Source organism: Verruconis gallopava, assembly GCF_000836295.1.
Source record: "Verruconis gallopava strain CBS 43764 unplaced genomic scaffold supercont1.13, whole genome shotgun sequence".
NCBI lineage: Eukaryota > Fungi > Ascomycota > Dothideomycetes > Venturiales > Sympoventuriaceae > Verruconis > Verruconis gallopava.
The window spans coordinates 363,275-382,742 of record NW_015622149.1 but is presented as its reverse complement, the minus strand read 5'-3'; the positions used below and the strand labels follow the sequence as shown (position 1 = coordinate 382,742).

The 19,468-nt window shown below is 50.7% G+C and overlaps 8 protein-coding genes across 10 annotated transcripts; 3 read left to right on the top strand and 5 right to left on the bottom strand.

Moving 5' to 3' along the window:
• Window positions 1–117: 117 nt before the first annotated feature.
• Window positions 118–3,759, bottom strand: PV09_04616. Of its 2 annotated transcripts, XM_016357992.1 has the most exons (3): window positions 3,692–3,759; window positions 1,280–3,512; window positions 118–1,219 (listed from the first exon to the last, which is right to left on the bottom strand). In XM_016357992.1, exons 2-3 carry the CDS (start codon window positions 3,418–3,420, stop codon window positions 295–297), a joined length of 3,066 nt encoding a protein of 1,021 aa, XP_016214194.1. In that variant the 5' UTR covers window positions 3,421–3,512; window positions 3,692–3,759; the 3' UTR covers window positions 118–294. The 2 variants fall into 2 exon arrangements, with proteins under 2 accessions (XP_016214194.1, XP_016214193.1); XM_016357991.1 differs by having other exon boundaries at window positions 1,280–3,759.
• A 138-nt stretch (window positions 3,760–3,897) lies between these two features.
• PV09_04615 (uncharacterized protein) lies at window positions 3,898–5,725 on the top strand. Its single transcript, XM_016357990.1, has 2 exons — window positions 3,898–4,330; window positions 4,388–5,725. Exons 1-2 carry the CDS (start codon window positions 3,966–3,968, stop codon window positions 5,535–5,537), a joined length of 1,515 nt encoding a protein of 504 aa, XP_016214192.1. The 5' UTR covers window positions 3,898–3,965; the 3' UTR covers window positions 5,538–5,725.
• Window positions 5,726–7,306: 1,581 nt separating this feature from the next.
• Window positions 7,307–8,427, bottom strand: PV09_04614 (uncharacterized protein; the record flags this gene model as incomplete). Its single annotated transcript, XM_016357989.1, has 3 exons — window positions 7,307–7,345; window positions 7,401–7,772; window positions 7,864–8,427. 3 exons carry the CDS (start codon window positions 8,425–8,427, stop codon window positions 7,307–7,309), a joined length of 975 nt encoding a protein of 324 aa, XP_016214191.1.
• A 420-nt stretch (window positions 8,428–8,847) lies between these two features.
• Window positions 8,848–10,706, bottom strand: PV09_04613 (uncharacterized protein; the record flags this gene model as incomplete). Its single annotated transcript, XM_016357988.1, has 3 exons — window positions 8,848–9,696; window positions 9,748–10,398; window positions 10,587–10,706. The coding sequence occupies 3 exons, from the start codon at window positions 10,704–10,706 to the stop codon at window positions 8,848–8,850; spliced, it is 1,620 nt and encodes a 539-aa protein (XP_016214190.1).
• Window positions 10,707–11,473: 767 nt separating this feature from the next.
• PV09_04612 (uncharacterized protein) lies at window positions 11,474–13,062 on the top strand (the record flags this gene model as incomplete). The annotated part of the gene is made up of 2 exons (XM_016357987.1): window positions 11,474–12,190; window positions 12,383–13,062. 2 exons carry the CDS (start codon window positions 11,474–11,476, stop codon window positions 12,980–12,982), a joined length of 1,317 nt encoding a protein of 438 aa, XP_016214189.1. The 3' UTR covers window positions 12,983–13,062.
• A 501-nt stretch (window positions 13,063–13,563) lies between these two features.
• On the top strand, window positions 13,564–14,064 carry PV09_04611 (uncharacterized protein; the record flags this gene model as incomplete). The annotated part of the gene is made up of 1 exon (XM_016357986.1): window positions 13,564–14,064. The coding sequence occupies one exon, from the start codon at window positions 13,564–13,566 to the stop codon at window positions 14,062–14,064; it is 501 nt and encodes a 166-aa protein (XP_016214188.1).
• Window positions 14,065–14,146: 82 nt separating this feature from the next.
• PV09_04610 (uncharacterized protein) lies at window positions 14,147–15,387 on the bottom strand. The gene is made up of 4 exons (XM_016357985.1): window positions 15,227–15,387; window positions 14,963–15,150; window positions 14,490–14,906; window positions 14,147–14,442 (listed from the first exon to the last, which is right to left on the bottom strand). The coding sequence occupies exons 1-4, from the start codon at window positions 15,319–15,321 to the stop codon at window positions 14,285–14,287; spliced, it is 858 nt and encodes a 285-aa protein (XP_016214187.1). The 5' UTR covers window positions 15,322–15,387; the 3' UTR covers window positions 14,147–14,284.
• On the bottom strand, window positions 15,378–18,901 carry PV09_04609. 2 transcript variants are annotated; one of them, XM_016357984.1, is made up of 6 exons: window positions 18,807–18,901; window positions 18,461–18,645; window positions 18,154–18,411; window positions 17,542–18,102; window positions 17,304–17,490; window positions 15,378–17,254 (listed from the first exon to the last, which is right to left on the bottom strand). In XM_016357984.1, the coding sequence occupies exons 1-6, from the start codon at window positions 18,847–18,849 to the stop codon at window positions 15,660–15,662; spliced, it is 2,829 nt and encodes a 942-aa protein (XP_016214186.1). In that variant the 5' UTR covers window positions 18,850–18,901; the 3' UTR covers window positions 15,378–15,659. The 2 variants fall into 2 exon arrangements, with proteins under 2 accessions (XP_016214186.1, XP_016214185.1); XM_016357983.1 differs by having other exon boundaries at window positions 18,461–18,901.
• Between the last annotated feature and the right edge of the window lie 567 nt (window positions 18,902–19,468).

Below are 19,468 nucleotides of genomic sequence, written 5' to 3'. Positions count from 1 at the left end.
CTATGACGATCATGTTTGCACGCCCTGGAGAGGTAGGGTTTCACGAGCTTTTTGTGATGAGAAACGATGCTGGTAAAAATCCAGAATGCGTTTCTGTAGGCTGGTAAAGCTAGCCAGGCTCTATTCATTCCACAACTATCAAGAGAAGACAACACATTCAGATTGGAACACGACGGGCTAAGATAGTCATACAGCTTTGGTGATTCGTTACTTTTCCCCGAATCTGCATTCGTCACAAATGAAGGGGTATCATATATTGCACGCCAAAGAAAGTTCCGCATGATCATCTGCATCTTAGAGATTTCCAATAACGACCATAAATCGCAAGACACCCTCGTTCCTCTTTCTCCGTTCCCTTTCCCTTTCAGCATCCCTGTCCAAGCCGCCTTGCTGACTTGCCGACGTCGTTTCACCAGCGTTGTCCGTCTGGGCGATGTTCAAGCTGGGAGCCTCCATGCCTTCCGGTCCTGATCTAGACGAGAATCCCTCATCCAGCATAAGCGTACTGCTCTTCCAACCCCAGCTCTGGCTGAAATCAAACTTGTCCGGCGCAGATTCGTATACGCTCAACAACCTCCCTCCCTTGCTAGGTGAGTAGATCTTAAAGTACGTTTTGATTGTGGGTCGTGTGTCCGTATATGGAGGTACAGTGGGCGTGCGCTTTGCTTGGAAATGGCTGGCCTTTGCAAGGACGCTGCGCTGACGAGATGCATTTGACTGTGTAGGAGGCGGGAAGTGCGTCAAGTGCGTCAAATTGGGAACGGCCGAAGACGTACTCGAGGTGGCTGCTTGCTCTTCAAAGAAATTGCCGCCGTTTCTACAAGCACTGTTGCCGTTGTGGTCGACGAGGGTAGTGGAGGGGGAATAATCGTCACTTTCGGAATCAGAATCAAACGCTGTCCAACTAGTATCGAGAATCGTTCCCTCTCCAGAGCCAAACACTCGTCGGCGATACGAAGCCATAGATCCATCGTCTGTCTCGTCGCTAAAGCTCCGGTCGCTGTGTCTTGTGAGTGTGCTTCTGCTACCTGTCGTTCGGTGTACATCTGAGCTACGAAGAAGCACTTCGCGCTCGAGCAGACCGATGCGTTCGTCGACTGTGCTGGAATTGCTGATTGATTGCCGGGTGGACGAATAATCCTCAGTATCACGCCCTTTGGCGCGATGAAGATAGACTCCAAGTTGCGGGTTCTTTTGGGAGCGGACTTTCTGAATATATCTAGGAACGGCATTAGCAGACTTTTCGTCGTTACGAACGTTGTCGTCATCTGAGACGCACATATTCCAGTTACTGCCAGCATAGGATACGGTTCTTGAGTATACTCTCTTCTTCTCTTTCAATCCTCTCGGATTCGGAAATTCAACCGCAAATCTGAACGGCGGAAACTTCGAGTAAGCAACCGGGCGCGGGTGGTTGACGGGATCGCAAGGTTCTTGACCGGACGAGCCACGCTCTTTAGTCCTCGACGGCGATGGTCCAGCAAAATTCGAAGCCCAAAGAACATCAGAGACATCGACACCGGTAGGTAAGCTTGAAGAGAGCTGAAAATAATGATTCGAAGAGCTTGTTGTGATGACTGGTTCCGCATTACCGCCTATGACAATGGTGCAATCTGCGCTAGGGATCCAGAACTTCCGTGGTTGATTTGCATCTCCCGCAATTGTGTCATTCTCTGTAGCACTCTCCACGTTACCAATCTTTTGCTTACCCTTGGCGGATGTCGTCGTTGTTGAGGATGATGACGTAGCTGCGCCAGGAGTTTGAATTTGCGCCTTCGTTGGCAGGTCCGTCGTCTCAGCGGCCTGAGAAAGACCTAGCTCCAAATCACTTTCTCGTGCGTTGAGAACTCTTTGTCTAAGCTCCATCTGCATCCACAGCGCTTCGTTGACGATATGTTCGGGGAGCACAGGCAAACCAAACACGTCCCTTGCCTGGCGAATGTATTGCAGCCTCTCAAAGTCTAGATGAACGTAATGTATTCCGTGATCCAGAAGCACAAGCAGAGGCTCGATGTCGGGATCCGTATAAATCGCAGTCCAAATATCCTGCGTAGCGGCATCGGAGCCACTCGCAGTGTTCTCCATGGATACGTTACAAGTATATCCAGCACCGACTTGCCGACCTACTGAGCGACGGAGCATCTCTGGCGCCTGCAGGAGACTAGCTCTCGATCCGGGTGGCACAAGCCCATACTCCACAGCCTTCTGTCTTAACCTCCGATCAAGCAATCTCTTTGCCAAGACCCAACGATCCCATTCTCCATACACGTAAAATCCATCTCCGCCAACAATATCACGTACAATCTCCCCCGGAATGTCATCCCAGTACTTTAACGGCATCTCCCAGCCGTCGCGACAAAGCATTGCCTTTGCAGACGAAAGGATGCGATCTCCTGCACGGCCGTAGTAGTTGTTTGTCACAAGGCGAATCAGTGGAGACAGGGTTTCTGGGCCCATTTGGCGTAGGATGGACTCGCTAGCTGATGACACGAGGTCGCTCATATCAAGCCAACAACCAGTCGTGAAGAGACCGATTGCCTCAGCATCTTCCTCGTCACGGATGCTGCATCCGTACAAGCTCTTGAGAGCAAGTTCGAATGCCTTCCGAGTTATTGTCGGGTCGACGTCTTCAGGGTGCAATATAATCTCTCTGCTTTGGCTTTCAAGCCAAGGCTCTGAGAGTGCAGTCGTGAAGAAAGGTGCGCGATCGAGAACCAGTTTGTGAAGATTATATTTATGCCCGAAAGCTATGATGGCGATGTCTGAATGTTTGCCTTCTAACAGTCCGCGCCGATAGAGATGTTCATGAAGAGAGGAGGATCCAGAGCTCGAAATCTGTCGCGTCAGATTTGGGTTCCCGTCTATGTATGAGCTTTCCCTCGATGGCTCTGAGGAGTCCAGAATTCTTGATGCTAGTAGCCTTGTTAACGCTGTCGGCGTAGCATGCCTATTATACCGGAGTCGTTCTCCTAGTGGCAACGTTGGATCATCTCCATCTTTCTCCACTGCTGTCAACGCCACATCGCCCAGAACGGGCGTGGCAGTATTAAATGACAAAGCAGTTCTCGATGATGTAGCCGATCTTGACGCATCCATTGGGTCTGGCGAATCCTCATGTACGCTGCTCGATCTGTTCGAGTATTGGAGGGGTGACGGTGGCGACGCAGGTCTGGAAATGGCACTTTGCGTGCTGAAGACAGAGTATTCTGGGCTCGCGTACGAAGAGACGGGTGGAATGCTGCTTCTTAACGTCGAGGTGTCACTTGTGCTTGCCGCTGCCGTAGGTGTAGTCAGAACCTCGCCACCGCTCGCTGGAGCCTCCGTGCTCGTCGACGGTACAGGATTGCTCCTCCTCAGGCTACCGTAGGCGGGCTCTGGCAGCTCGTCATCAGTGCTGGACTCGCTGTCTCTGATGTTCATTTTGGCGGCAGCGTTCTTGTCTTTTGTATCATATCACCCGGGGTCACTTGCAGGCATGCATGCCAGTAGCAATGGTAAGACAACGAGCAGAACTAAGTTCGATATTAGTGGCTGGCTCTCACAAGACAGCCTGTCATGAGATCAAGCAGGTCGACAAAGAGGTTGTGCACATTGGATGAACTGGGCAATGGGAGGTGTGCAGACAGGAATCCTCGGTCTAGGTCGGAGACGATGATGCTGCGGCAAGCAAAAGATGATCAATCTGACGTACCTCGACGCATGTGGAACGACAGCCGGATTGTGCAGTCTTCCGAAAAGGAATCCGTAGTGACAATCACCAGCAACAAGTGAGAGCTTGCGGGGCAAACAAAGCCCTCCGCAGTGGTGAGTATGCAGGGCGTCGTTAGCGGCTTGAGCAGCTGCGGCCACTGACGGATGATGAGCTGATGGCCCTTGCACCCAAAGTTCCGCCGAAGCAGCCCAAAAAAGTCGTGGTGATATCGTATCACCTTTCGTCGCTCCCCATAGTCCATCCGACATCGACGATGGTGACCGTATTCAGCTCGTTTCCTCTGCTGAGGACGGCCGCACCACGGCTGACTCGGCAATTGTTCACTTGCCAGGCGCGCCAGATCCACCACAAGAAACCGACGTTGGATGCGGTTTCTGGACTGAAGAGCAGGGCGAAGAGGACCTCGTGGATATTGCAATGCCATTACCAGTCGACGCATGCCCCGCAGCATGTTTCAAGTTTGGCACAAGCTGTGAAGAGCCCCTTAGAGGCGGTAGCAAAAAAATCGTCGTTTCCACAGACGAGCAGCAAGAGCGTCGCATACTGGCTGCTGGGTAGCGCGGCGAGTGTCTTCGGAATCGTCATATGGGGGGGTCTAACAAGGCTGACTGAATCCGGGTACGTAAACGAGGCTCTTGCGCGGTGGTGTAGCATGAGACTGATACAACTGTGAAGACTGAGCATTACGGAATGGCGTCCGGTCACCGGGTCGCTTCCTCCTCTCAACGACGCAGACTGGCATTCGGAATTTGACAAGTACCGCGCCTCCCCGGAATTCAAACAATTGAATGCCCGCATGACCCTTGAAGAGTTCAAACAAATCTACTTCATGGAGTGGGCGCACCGCCTTTGGGGTCGTGTCATTGGGGTGACATTTCTAATACCAACCGTATACTTTATTGCTCGCCGGAGAGTAGCCTCACACATGGCTTGGAAGCTAGTCGGCATATGTGGTTTGATTGGCTTCCAGGGCGTCATTGGATGGTGGATGGTAGCAAGTGGACTAAAGGATGACCTCTTCGCCCCAGGAGCACACCCACGTGTCTCGCAATACAGGTTAACGGTACATCTCGGGGCTGCGTTTGTTGTCTATCTAACGATGCTGTGGAATGGCCTTTCCATCTTGCGCGAACACAAGATGCTCAAGGACCCGGCTGCCGCGCAATCGCTTTTCCAAAAGCTAAATACCCCTCCGCTTCGCCGTTTCAAAGTCTTGACTGTAGCCCTCTTCGCTCTCACGTTCACAACGGCGATGTCCGGTGCGCTCGTCGCTGGTCTAGACGCAGGATTGATCTACAACGAGTTCCCCTGGATGGGTGTTGGTCTCACCCCCCCGAAAAGTGAGTTGTTCGATCCATTCTACTCGCACAACCCATCAGGAAACGACCTCATTTGGCGAAATGCGCTTGAAAATCCATCGCTGGTACAGCTTGACCATCGCATCCTTGCTATCGTGACGTTCACCTCCATATGCGGTCTCTGGGCACTTCCCAGACTGTCATCTAAATTGCGACCTGCAATCTTAGGAGACCCTGCACTGGCAAACGTAAGGAAGGGATTAATGGGTGTTTTGCATCTGGCAGTGATGCAGGTCACACTTGGGATATCAACGCTGATCTATATGGTGCCGACATGGCTGGCTGCAGGCCACCAAGCTGGCGCACTAGCATTGTTAACCGGTGTCACAATTTTAATGAGCAGACTGAGGATTTCTCCGAGGACGATGAAGCTTGTAAGGGAGATTGCTAAGAGTCGTGGGGCTCAGACCATGAAACCGGCGAGTTTGAAGCAAACGGTTGGTAGTGTAGAGCAGGTCGTGCGGTAGCTGAATCCCGGCTCGCAGATCTAACGCATCCCCACTACATGTATTACACTTTGTACCAATAGTTCGCACACGCATGTACACATTGGCAGATAAACGCCACTCCGGGCAAATGCATCCTTTCCACTAACGTGCATTTTATGCTGGTTTTCCGAGCAGATCCTTTCCTCGGCCATTATCGGCCACTTTTGTGTGAACACCCCTGGGCAGTGCATTATTGATCAAAGTGCAAAAAAGTCGCCGAAGTCTCCAGACAACAAAGGGATTGTCCCCGGAAAACTACCCTCTAGACACTCAGAACCGACTGGTCTTGGAATGATGAAAATGAATAATGCCTATAAAAGGGGTGGGAAGGACGGAAAGGTCGACGTGATAAGCTATACAACGAAGATCAAGCAGGTACTTCCGGACGATTAAAATCAACTATTTGACTACCGCAGGTCACATTCGATCAGCACTTGCCCAGAATGCCGTCTTCCGGAGCAGAGGATATTCAGTATACATTCTACACCAATCGCTACCTATTCTACCCTCGCCGCATCCATGCCTATCTCACGCTGAAGCCGCTGCCGTCCGACGTCAAGGTGACGTTTCGGTACGCTCACTTCGGCACCGACGGCAAGCTGGTCGATCCGCCTGACGGAATCGAGGGCAGCCTTCCCATGATGCGATACGGCCCGAATGACACGGACTTCATACGCCAGAGCGCGGCAATCATGGCCTATCTGGAGGAGGTCCACCCTAGGGACGGGGTCGAGGGCGTCGAGAAGAACATGTCTGGAGGCACGGCCCTGGATCGGGCCCGCGTCACCGAGATCAGGGACCTGACCGAAGAAGCGAGCGCGGCCTTCGGCTTCATGGCAATGCTTTCCAGTGGCTTTTTCGCCGCCCTGGGAGTCGAGCAGAACAAAGGCGCGGCGGATGCGGCGAAGATGCGGATGCACATGTGCCTGGGCAGGATCGAGACGTACTGTCGCGAGGCTATCGATGCTGGAAACTGGGTTGCTGGCACAAAGGGCATAAGCCTGGCTGATGTATGCTTGGCAAGCCTCGTGGAGTATGCAAGAGACATGTATGGGAAACATGTGTTGGAGGGCCACGAGATTCTGCAGAAATGGTTCGGCAGGTGGGAGTGCACGGAGGCGGGGAAGCCTGGTGGTGAAAAGATTCCGCCAAAGGAGTTCACTGACTTGGCCAAGTCGTGGAAATGGTAAGCCTGCTGCGTCGTGGTTGCACGTCCTGAATCCTCGATTTCTTGGGTTTTGGCTTGTAATCCAACTGCGCAGTGGCCTGTTTGTGTCGTCAGTTCGATAAGCATAGAATACTTTAGAAACACCCGCTCGTTTATTCTTTCATCCAAGCGAATAGTTCCAATTTTTCTATGTAAGCAAGTGCTGAGCTGGATACGTGGAAACTGGGCAAATCGATGACTAGACGAATTCGCTACAGTAAATTTCAGATTAATCAACTCCGAAACAGCTCAGCATGCTGGCTTTTCTCGGAGTAGGGTCCAAATTCGAGCAATTTTTGTTGAAAATATGGTATGATGATGAGTGAGATCGGTAAATCTTTGGTCGAGAGAGTATACTCGAAAATCGCGCAGTGAAAGCAGTGTACCTGAATATCTGGGCTGTTATTTTTATCTCCTGCTACATCGAATGTGATATCAGCCCTGCTGGACGAATAGACTAGCAGCTAACAACACACGAGGCCCTAACGCGTCCATACGTTCGCAGCGTCTACTTGATTAGCAGAACGTGGAAGAGCAGGCATCATTCCTCGATGCCGCCGGAATAGAAATTTGTCGACGCCTAACGCTGTCAGCCCCACAAGGTTCACGCGACTCAAGGGCACCTCGAAAACTACCTTTGCCGTCAAATGCTCACCGTACACGACGCTTCCATACAGTGCCTTCCCGCCGGTGCGTTCAACGCACTTCGGCAGCGGCGCAACCTCTGCGTCGAAGTCCGGCTCGAAGAAGAACGGGGCGGAGACGCGATAGTTGCTTCCCCGATGAACGACTCTGTGGTTCGTCGACTTCCACTCGCCGTTCGTCCATCTCTCCATCATGTCCCCGATGTTGACCACGAACGCGTTTGGGATCGGGTCGGCGTTTATCCAGGTCCCGTCCTTGGCCTGCACCTGCAGGGCTCCAACCGTGTCGTCTGCCAGCAGCAACGTTACGCAGCCGTAGTCAGTGTGCTCGCCGCATGAGATCCCTTCGTGTGCATCCCCACCCTAGAGAGAGGTCGTCAGCAGATACGGAGTGACTTGTCTTGAAGGCCCTCGTTTTCTAATAACCATGTATGCATATCTTTCGAACGCTTACCTGGAGCGGTGGATACCCAATCATCCTAAACACCCAGAAGCTTTTCCGCGTAGCCCGTACAAACACGTCTCCTTCTCCGAGAGCCTCACCCATGGCCTTGACCACCCGCGTTCCAACGTTCTGACACTGCTCGATGTAGTCCTGCAACAACTGCTTAAGTTCCGGCGGATGCTCCGGCCACAGGTTTGGTCCTCGCAGGAACTGGTAACCGCGTGATCCGTCGACATCTTCATCATTGCAGTGATCCCATTCTCGATAAAAGTCAACGGCTTCGTGATAGTCTCTCTTTCCTTTCGTCACGTTCTCGTTGAGCACTTGATATCCGCGGGCTCCGTCTCCGCCTTCATGCACAGGCTTGCGCTGAATTTTGGATTTTGAATCCTCAGCAGTCTCCAAGAAAAATCGACGCGCTAATGATAGTACATTATTCAATATGTCAGGGCTAATTCCGTGATCGGTTAGATAGAAGAAACCCGTTTCTTTGCATGCTTGGTAAAGATCGCGTGCCAGGGTATCGGACTGTAAACTGATTACAGGCAATACTTGTTCAGGCACAGAACCCATCGTGTGCAAAGTGTTTTCTAAACTTGAAGCCGACGTTGGCTATATTTTCGGGCGCACAAGGTTATCAAGTAGTGGTCTACTCATACGGGCCTCGGAACAAACTAGCAGATAGATTTAGATCGCGCTTTTCCAAATTTGACATCCAGCCAAGCCGATCTTGTGAACTACATATATTTCCATGACTAATGTTTTGTTGCAATCCTATCAATTTTGTCTGATTGATTGAAAGACGAGAAGAATTAGACTCGTAGTCAGGCAAGTTCAAGTTCATTAAATTACTGTCGTAAACATATTAAGGTGAAATGAAAATAATCATAAAGTTCGATCACGCATAGAATAATTTTCATCGCGTGTTTCTCATCGTGAAGGCCAAATTCGTGCCTCGACTCATCGATACATGACTAAAGCAGTGCCTTGTTCTCAAATCTTTTCTGGCATTGTAGCAGTCGTGGGAGCCGTTGTGGTAGGGACATTGGTAGTCGCAGGAACTGTGGTCGTTGTAGCAGGAACTGCGGTGCTAGTGGAAACCGCGGTACCGGCGGGTACTGTAGTGGCCACAGGAACTGTACCAGCCGCAGGGGCTGTGGTGGTTGCACCGGCCGGTGCAGCCGTCGCCGGAGTAGTTCCAGCAACGTTGTCCGTAGTTGCGATGCCTTCCGTTGTCAATGCTGACTGCTGATGCTTCTGCTCGGCCAACGCCGCATTCAAACTTGCATCCTGGGATGTTTGCACGTTGGGTGAGACCGGCGATGTTGGCACAGATGCATCAGGCAATTCTGTGGTTACCTGGCCAGCAGCTGCCCTAATAATGTTGTACCATGTCTGTGCATCGGCTGGGGTGTGTGCCTTCAGCTGATACTCATGCGTGGTGGATATGTTGACACCCAGCTTGCCCTTAGACACGTCCTTACCCTTGATGGCGAACTTGGCACCATCAAGAGCACCAACTACACAATCTGGAAGGTAGAGCGAGTTTTCTGGAGTTGGATCCTTAGCCAGATCGTCATCTGTCTCGAACTCGTGCAGATATTTCGAGGGAGTAACAACGTAGTACGCAGCCTTGTAGCTTCGCGTAAGTTTGCTCTTGCGCTCAAGGGAACCGGCTATAAGAGGTTGGGTCGAGGGATGATCCTGGTTGGGGAAGGATACCGTAGCAAGGGAGCGGGGTGGCGCTTGTGGGTCGATCAAGATATCGCTGTTTCGGTGGACAAAACCGTTCCACTCGAAGTCGGCAGGGATTTGCTGCGCCGTGCTGGTCATGTCCCCATACTGATGAGTAACGTTAGCGATTTATCCGATGAGAAGGCTGAATGGACTCACCATAATCTTGGTCTGATCCATCTGTTTTGCAACAACCTGGTTGAACTGTCCCATTCCATGCTGGATGGTTTGTAGAACATGTGCCTCAAATTGCGCGAAACTGTTCTGCACCTGTATCATATCCTGTCTGTTGTTGTTCTCCTCAATGATTTGCTTGTTGAGCCTGTGCCTCACGCCCCTGTGCAGAAGATATGGGTCCTCGTGAGCGTGAACCTTGCCTCCCGTGGAATCAAAAGCGGCGGCCTGCTGTCCGAGCAGTTCGATGTGCTTTTGCGTAACGTTACGTGCCTTATCCACCGACTTTGCACCCTTTCCAGCGCCCTTTGTCAGCTCCTTTGTCTTGTTCTTGATCTCGGCGTGCAGACGCTCGAAAATGGGTAAAACGGTACCCTTGAGCACCTTCTCTGTTTCGAAGTTGGCATTCGCGATGCCAGTAGTGTTAGAGCGAATGCTCTCAAACATCCCCGCCACGCCACCAAGGTTTTGATCGAAATGGTGACCCTCCTTCAAAGGATTCGACACAGTCTTGAGCACCTTTTCGTACTCTTTGCCATGAGAATGGTGCATTTTCTCAGTCGCCTTGATGTAGTCTTCAAGGTAGCCGCAAGCATGCTTCCATGCTTGCAGACGCTCTGAGAAGAGCTTGGTCACCTGAACGGCATGGTGTTAGCTGGGATCGATCGACGTTTGGAAGCGTATTAAATATGATTCTCATGCCATAGCTCCATGCCGTCGCAGCCCTGTGCACTCACACTACAGGCATAGAGCGGGGAGCGACGCAAGGATTCCAGCGTGACATTCTGGAAGCGCTTGAACTGGGATATTCAATGCGAGCTTACCTCGGAGGTGTCCTCAGCCGGCACCGCATCCTCGTCGCTCAGAGTGGAGCTCTTGGTCATGACGGTACCACTCCTTGTCGGCAGGTCGCCAGTTACTGGGGCTGACGCGGTTGCAGACATAATTGCGATGTGAATGACCTAGACAACCAAAAACAATAAATGACAAGTCGTAGAGAGATTGTTAGCGTTTAAAGGAGGGGTATCGAGGTGATTGTGGACAGAAGTTGTGTACAGGTTGAAGTGGTTCGACGCTTAAGTACTTGCGTGGGTTTGATTGTCTCCACTGTCCCCTTTCTGGCCCAGGATCGATGTCATCTACGTCATGGCTGTGGCTCGTGCTCGATCTTGGACGCCGATGTGGCTTGACATTTGCGGCTTTTCATTGGCTGACGAGCCGAGTTGCGCCACGGCATCCTGCACGAGCCACACATAGACCCTGTCCAACGTCATTTTTCTCGATCTGCTGCATGTCCAACCTGCCGTAAGCGTCAATCGTCAAGGTCTGGCGTGGGCAGTATTTTCCAAATCAAAGCACCCCCTAGCCCACTACGACGGCTGGACGCGTCGTCGACGCTTTCTTCTGCAGCCAGAGCCTGTTCGAATCTTGCAGACCGTGTTTCGTTCGTGGACCTAGCCTGCGCCCAGTTCCAAATCAGGTTTGCTCCGGCATCAAGCTGACGAGTTAGCTGTCTTGATTCAGGATTAAATCTCCGACCCGTGACGTGTTTACTTCGCTCCAGTATGTGTACGCGCTATGACAAACATGGACCGCCGTTCTTCTCATCTCGATACGATCATTCCCCAGATTTCAGCCCTATACCAGACCCTGGGCCTCGTCCTGTGCGAGCGCAGTGCAGTGCTGATTTTGCGTCTTACTAATACCCGTCATGCCTCCGCGGCTGGCCCATACCAAGAGTCGCAAGGGCTGTGTGCGATGCAAAGCGAGGAAAGTCAAATGCGATGAGAGTCGCCCCATTTGCAAGAATTGCAGCAGGCACAATGTAGCCTGTGAATGGCGTCATCAAGATCCTGCTGCCTCTGCGAACGCAGTCCGTCTGGTGAAGCGACCTGTCAGCCGCAACGATGACGAGTACGACCTGTTCACGCCATGTCTTGTCGGTGAACGTCGACGGCAGCTTGAACTTCAGCTGCTGCACTACTTCGAAAGTCACATTACATGGACGCTCGGCTCCACTCGAAGCCTCTCCCATCGTGAGATATGGGCGTGCACTGCTGTTGAGCTCTCTTTCCGGTACCCCTTCTTACAAAATGCCATTTTTGCATTCGCGGCATTGTATGCTGCCAAATCCACCTCGGAGTCAAGGCGGTTCTTCGCATCGGGTGACCAACAGAGCCTGGCTTCCAAAGCTATTAATCACGCTCCCGAAATCAATTCGTCTGTTCCTATTCATTTCGTGCATGAGATCTATCTGGATTTGGCACTGAGACAGCAAAGGGACGCAGTGAAACACGTTACGGTCGAAACCGCAGATGCAGTGCTTCTATCGACGATGCTGCATTGGTATCAAGCGACATCACAGCTCTCGGGTGATAAAGGAGCAGCGAACAGCAGTTATGAACTACCGACACAGTGGTTGAGGATGGTATGTTGAATTTCCTTTTTATGGATATTAGCTGGAGCTGTACATTAGAGCCTAAACAATGTCGATGGCTTTTATCAGTGCAAAATCGCATCTATCTGTTTCTCCGTCGCATGGAAGAGCGGCATCATGTACAGACCCTTTCGTTCGTGCGAAAAAAGGTGGCTGAGACTAATACACCTGGCGGAAACATAGGCTCAAGCCAATAGACATATCGCTGCGGTTTGTAGAGAGCTAAGACCGAAAGAACAAGGGGTCTGGGAAGTTTACTGTAACGAGTGGTCCGATTTCGAGACTTTATGCGAGTTGGACGGTGTTCATATTTGCGACGCCGCGCAAAGGCTCTTGGATTTTGAAAGCTATCCAGAACCGAAAGACTCCCCCCCAATGTCAAATCTTGCTACACCGGACTGCAGCTCTTTTACGAAGCCGAGACCAAGGGATGTCAAAGTTACGTACACCCGATTTCTAGCATACGTAGCCAACGTTCATCAGGCGATCCGCAGCAAAAAGTCAGTCCGCCACATCTTTCGACTCCTGGGCGTTATTCAGCCGTCAGAGATTATCGTACTTATCGAGGAGAAGCGACCGCGTGCTCTGGCCATTTTGTCCCTCTACTTTTCCCTTTGTTACGCCTTGAATGGACATTGGGTATGGCAGGGCGTGGCTGAACAACAGCTCGAAGGCATCGCGAACCTGCTACCACAAGACTGGCAATGGGCTATGGCGTGGCCAAGAGCGGTGCTGCAGAAACTAAAAGAAGAGTTTTGTTGCCTGGAATGGGGTATCTTCTAGCCAAGGGCTGAGTATTTTCGATCCTGTTCACATTCACTGATTTCTTTTGGAATGTAAGTAACGAAACTAAGAGAGCCCACATCACGTTTTGGACTCTCTATAAGAGAGCAGTGAGCCACTCCCACACCTTTTAATTGTCTCAGCTAGACTATGCAACGGCGTGAATGAACATACGCGTTACGTCAATCACCGAGAAAAGGAGAAGCACCGTTCTCTTTCTCAAGCTTTCATTTTGAATTTCCTCTCTTGAAACAGAAAGTTCTTTCTAAGTAAGAAAGAAAGTCAGCTTTAGTCGTAAGTAGTGTTTTTGGCCATAAATAGATGACGTGCTTTGGTTTGTCCCCCTTTATGCTGGATCCACACTTTCGATATCCACCTGAATCACTGTATCTTGCATTCGTCGGACAACGGTTTCTTTGACAAAGGCTGCTTAGATGTGCTCGTTTCCCATCGGTTTTGTTTTCACGAATGCCTCCAACAACAATTCATTGACTTGTAAACAGAATGATTTATATGTTAACCTACTTTAGACCTGTTTCTGGAGTCAAAAATGCTTCTTGATCAGACTGCACCACTTCAAAATGTCTTCTTTCACTTCTTCCAAGGGTCCTGTCATTGAAAGCTTCCGATATCATGATGAAGAGTTTAATCCGGACCATCTTCCATTCGACAAGATCGACATGCCGGCCCTCAGAGAGTGGGCCAAGGCGGTCGTCAGCGGACAAGGCATATCTCTCTACTTCCTTATTCACATTAACCCACAAGAGACCGAGGAGACGACCAAACACTACTGGATATTTGTGATGGCAAACGTGATGCACGAGAGGTTCGTCCCTTTTAAGGAGGGCGAGCTGTGGGCAAAGGCCTTTGACGTGACCGAGACGTATCAGCGAGGTTTCCGTGGTGTGACGCAGGAGGGGGCGAAGGTGGATTACATCAACGCGGTAGAGTTCTCTCAGTTCCAGATGGGCCGTCTGTACCAGGCTTCGGACGAAGCTGCGAGAAGCGGAAATCTGAGACGACTGGAGACGCTTGTGTTGGAGATGTGTCAGCCAGATGCGGAATGCCTAGGATTCATGTAGGCAACAGAAAGCGGAACGGGCAACCGCTGATGTGAGAATCGTTCTCGGATACTTCTCTTAGTCCATGAATTCGCGAGCAGTAGAACATTTTGCTTGCGCTTTTATTCAGTATCAGAACCTTCTATCAATCCATCAAAAAGTACGTCGTGACTTCACAGCTCCACCTTTGCTTCCTTCTAGTCTAAATACCAAGCATCCACGCCAAGAGTGATATACACGTCTAATTCTTTGCAAAACCTCGTTGCGGTAACGGTCTCTCATCCTCTGATATGAGCATTTCATTGTAGTCACGCCAGAACTCGTCCTGGCCAGCCTCGTCGACGTCAAAGTAGCCATTGGGTGCTTTCACGGTCCTAGGCACCGCGGCAAAACATTTTCCTCGAGGACGGTTAGCGCCGTTGCGTCTCATGTTCGACACAACATACCGTTGCTCGATGGTTCGAGGATCAATCTCTGTACTGCCCCAACGACATCCGCCATCTGCGCAACGGGTATGCCCTGCTCCTTCAGTCTCACGGCTTGCACACCCAGCTGTGGCGTTTCAACGTGCCATGGAGCTATCATTGCCACCCTCGCTCCGATCCTTGAAGTGGCATTGCGCAAAGAGCATAGAAGTCCACGAAGCGCAAACTTGGTCGACGAATAGATGGGGCTCATTGGCATGTCCAAATATCCCGCAAGACTACCACCGATTATGAAGATAGGCTTGAAATTTGGTATGGAATCGTGTTCCCGCCACTGTCTCGCAAAATAATGCATAGACAACTTGGCCGAGAAAATCACGCCGGTCAAATTAACATCTACAATGCTCGTCCTGGGCCTCGTCGGTGGTTGTAGTTCAACTGCGCAGGTCCAATCAATATTTGGCGACTAGTCTAATCTTGGGACGAGCAGGTACCGTCTTCATAGTCGTTGAAGTTTTCCTTGTTGGCGATCCCAGCGTTGGCAATGACCGCGTCGATGCGACCAAGCTTTTCAACCGCGCTTTCGAAGAACTTCAACTGTGATTCCCAAGACGAGACGTCGCAATGAAGAAACCCGGGCAGGTCGCTTGCTTCGATCAGATCTCCGTATATCACCTGACATCTTGATTGGCGTTAGTCCTGGACTTGGTACACACAAAATATAAATCAATAATTGAATAAAATAGACAATGACTTGCCCAGCATTGCGAAAAGCCTCAACATATGCTCTGCCTAGTCCGCTGCTTCCTCCAGTGACAAGAATATTCTTTCCCGCGAGCTGCTGTGCCATCATTTCAACGACGTTGGGGAGAAATGAAAGTCACAAACTGATCTGGGACCTTCGGATTGCTTGATAAAGACTACCGACAGAAAGGTCCAGAAAATCAAAGCGTAAGGCGTGCTCGAGACGAGCTTAAGCTGCATGTGCACTTGTCATGCGTCTCCTACGTCGGAAGCATTACCTGATCTTTCTAAGCCGGAAAAATGTCGTCCGAAAACGGTAGATATGTGCTGTTTGTCAATTTTCATGTACACTACTTTGATTCACTCGTACAGAGCAAGCTTTTCCCACCCCAACACCACGCTAATGAATATTACCCATGCGCCGGAACAAATTTCTCAAACCTCGGCCTATTTCTGAGGCAGATCCCTGAAAACTTTCCTAAAGATATCCCGACTTTTGTATAGATTGACCAGTCTAAGTCTCTCATTATCAAGGTGCGCATTGTCGCTGGCCTGTCCGCAAGGTAGATGTGCAGCCGGAGCGTTGAATTCCTTCTCCAAAAAGCGAATCGCGGGGATGGACCCACCTTCGCGAATGTAGAGGGGCTTCCGTCGTCTTGCTGCAGGAAAGGAAGTAGTGCTTTGCTTCCGAGCCTGTTTGGCGGCGCCTTGCTGCTCCGGCTCGGAGTCTGATGGCTCTGGGGTCATGCTACCTTTGGCGAGCGTTGAAGATGTTGTTGGTGCCGGTTTCCGTGCCGTGCCAAGTGTTTGGGCTGAGCTTGACATTATATCAAGTGGAGACATTGTAGCAAGCACGTTGCTGCTGCGACGGCGTATGAAAGGACTGCCTGCTGCATCCGTGGACCAAGCTTCCATCACAGCCTCTTCTAGCGTCTTGAAAATCTGGTTTTTGTAATCGCCGAGCCAAGGCTCTGCCATATGATCAATGTTAACCGTGAGTTCGTTCTTGCTATCAAGTGTTTCGAACTGCTCGTGTAAGAAGGATGTTAGACTCTGTGCTACCTCCTGAGCGGTTTGATTAGGCACTAGGCGAAGTGAAATCGAGGCTTTTGCTAATCGAGGAATAATGGTAGAATTGTCTGGCCCGGACGTGTAAAAACGATGTATAGTGAGAGACGCGTCGCACCAGCGTTTCTGAAGCTCTTCGGTCAGGTTGTGCTGGAACGCCAGTGACGGATTGCTCGTGACTAGGGCTTTCTTGATATCCTCGTATAAAACCGCTTCATCATCCGTGATTGGCAAAATTGGGTCGTAAAACCCAGGTATAAGAACCCTTCCGTGCTTTCCTGTGAGCTTCGAGAGCAATGCAACGAGGTCTTTCAAACTTTCATCAAGCAGCGAGCTTCCATCCACACCAGAATGCAGGTCCGGATGTCCACTTTGCACTTCTATCGTTGCATGAATGACTCCACGAAGCCCGTAGGTAAGGCACGGGTTGTGATCATCAAGCCAATAACTGTTTGCCAACAGAATCCAATCAATGTCGCCAATTAATTTTTTGTTGGCTCGAATTGCTTGCTCAAAACCTCGTGAGCCAGTCTCTTCCTCGCCTTCGATGAGGAAAACGATGTCGGAATCAAGCTCCTTGTTTGCAACTAAATCTGCAACAGCATATATCGCAGCGAGGATTGGGCCCTTGTTATCTGATACACCTCGACCATATACATGGTCGTTTACACCTTCGAGAGTAAATGGATCGGTGTTCCACCTGTTGCTTTCATTCTCCGCAGGGATCACATCGTAGTGGCCATAGAATAGGATTCGCTTCCGCTTCGATGCCGTCTTTGGGTTTCCATGAAACTTCGCAAGAATTATGGGGTTCCAGGACGAATTTTGCAGCGGCAGAGAAGTGGTGGTCGCTCCAAAAGACTTCAATAGATCACGTAGAAAGTAGGCACCGCGTCTACATTCCGCCTGGTATCGGATATCTGATGAAACTGTACGGTATGACACAAACTGTCGTAAGGCATCCACGAGTCGTTCTACAATGCATTAGAGTGATTGCACACATTACCCATAGCTCATGCTTACCGTTGCTTGTCTTTGGCACAAAACGACCACCACTTATACAATCAGATATGTCCCATAGAGAAATAGTCTGGTCATTGCTCCCCGTGATGAAGAGCGGCCGCTCCTTATGTGGTATGAAAATAGACGCAAGCACGCGACCCTGGTGGGCTTTGAAATCGCTAACGCGCTCATACTGAGCATTGTACTTCTGCACAAATATCAGCACTGAAAAGAAACCCTATAAGAAAGCACTTCAGACCTCGACAGTGCCAGACATTCCTGCACAGAATATAAACCCACCACCAACGGAGAGGGCAAGCACGTCATCCGTTCTGGTCTTAAGATTCCTCACAAGCTGCTTGGTTTCGAGATCCCAAATGTTTACTTCGCCGTCAGCCCTGCCCGCAAAAAGAAAAGTGCCATCCAGAGCAATCGAGAGTACCGACTCTCCTTCCTCTCTTCCGTCTCCCAAAATGTCAAGTTCCTCTATTGCGCCACCAGACTCAGCCAGGGACCATATTTTGATTGTCCCATCTCCGCCGCCTGATATGAGGACCTCCTGATTTGGGTTGCCTTTCAGACCTTTGGCCAGAAGCATGCAGTAGACGTAGCCATTGTGAGCAAATTGACGGATATCTTGTCGGTCGATCTCAAGTACTTGACCGCCTCTTGCGTCTCCAGGCCCCGAGCCTGAGACGTCTTTCCTAGGTGTACGAACGCCTCCCGGGCCCGGTGAGTCAAAGAACCTACTCTGTCTATGCCATGGATGGGACGTAGGGAGCGGTTTTGGCCTTGTATCTCGCTGTTTAAGATCGTACCACTATTTTGCGATCAGGGTGTAAGCAACGCCGCTATTTATGCCATAACTCACTTGAATTGAAGTGTTTTGAGCTCCGATATACACCGTCTCGAGTCGCGTGGAGTAAGCAACGCAAAAGATGTCGCCGATGTCATAGTGCGAGTATATCGAATATACTCTCACAAAGCTTTCAGTGCACCATACATTGACTACGTGGTCACTTGAGCTTGAAAATAGGAGCTTCCCATCCTCTGACAGACAGAGTCCAAGGACACTGCCTCTATGTCCATCTATGACTAACGTGCGCTTGTAGGTCTCGAGATTGAAAACCTGCCAGGCTTTAGTTTCCCACATAGGACTATAGAATGACACCACGCACAAGTATCTCTCCCTCTTCAGTACCGCCAAATATTGAGTCCTTGGAAACGGCAAGGGCTAGAATGGACTTGTTATGCTTGAACTTGTGGGCCAGCACAGGCGCTGCTGGATGCTCGCCCGCAGAATCGTCGGAGTTGAAGCGAGACAAAGAAGGTCCCAGACGTAGATGCCCATTCAGTGTTCCATCTGAAAAGTCTGTTAGCCGCGCCGTATGCAGCGCCGTCGACTTCATGGCATTGGAAACTTGACAGAAGGATGACGGGCGTTGGTTCCGAAGATCGGAGACTTTTGACTCGACTTGAGTCGACTCCCAGGGTCAAGCACGCAATCTTCATGAAGTCACTTACCAGCGTTAACGCGCCTGAAACCAGCCCAGCCTCCACAGTCCATAAGGTTCAAGCGGGCGATGAAAAGATTATTGCATGTGCATGTTGAGCTGAGGGGAGGAAGTTCAGGACGCGGCGAAGCATCATCCCACGGCGTTGATAAAGCCAAAGGACAGTCGGACCAGTGCAGCCAATAGTCTGGTGCTTCTGATGTAGCCTCACCGATACTTCGCACATCCTTCTCAGCTGGCTGAGCTCGTAGTATCTTGCGTTTATTGGATCCTGCAGCCTCATAATCGCTCATCTTTCGGAATATCTTTGGGTGCACAGTCCCTTTGCAACATATGGCGAGCTCGCTCCTGAATATGACGCCAGACTTCAGTTTGCCCGCACAATTCTCCAGTCATCCGAATCTTGATAAAGGCGATCACTGTCCAGCTAGCGGCTGTCGACCAACATATCCTCCTTGTGTACCTGCATGCTAGGTGCATGACCGGCCCAGTCAAACGGTTGCAAACAAAGGCCATGACCCTTTACGTGCTGTGTTATGTAGGCTTGCAGTCAACACCCTGCCTGTTGGCACCGTCCGTTTCCAACTGATATGGCCAGAACTGGCACACACTGCCCCTTGACAGAACATGCCATTTCTCGGTTGTGCTGCAAGAACTTGCCTGAACCTTCGT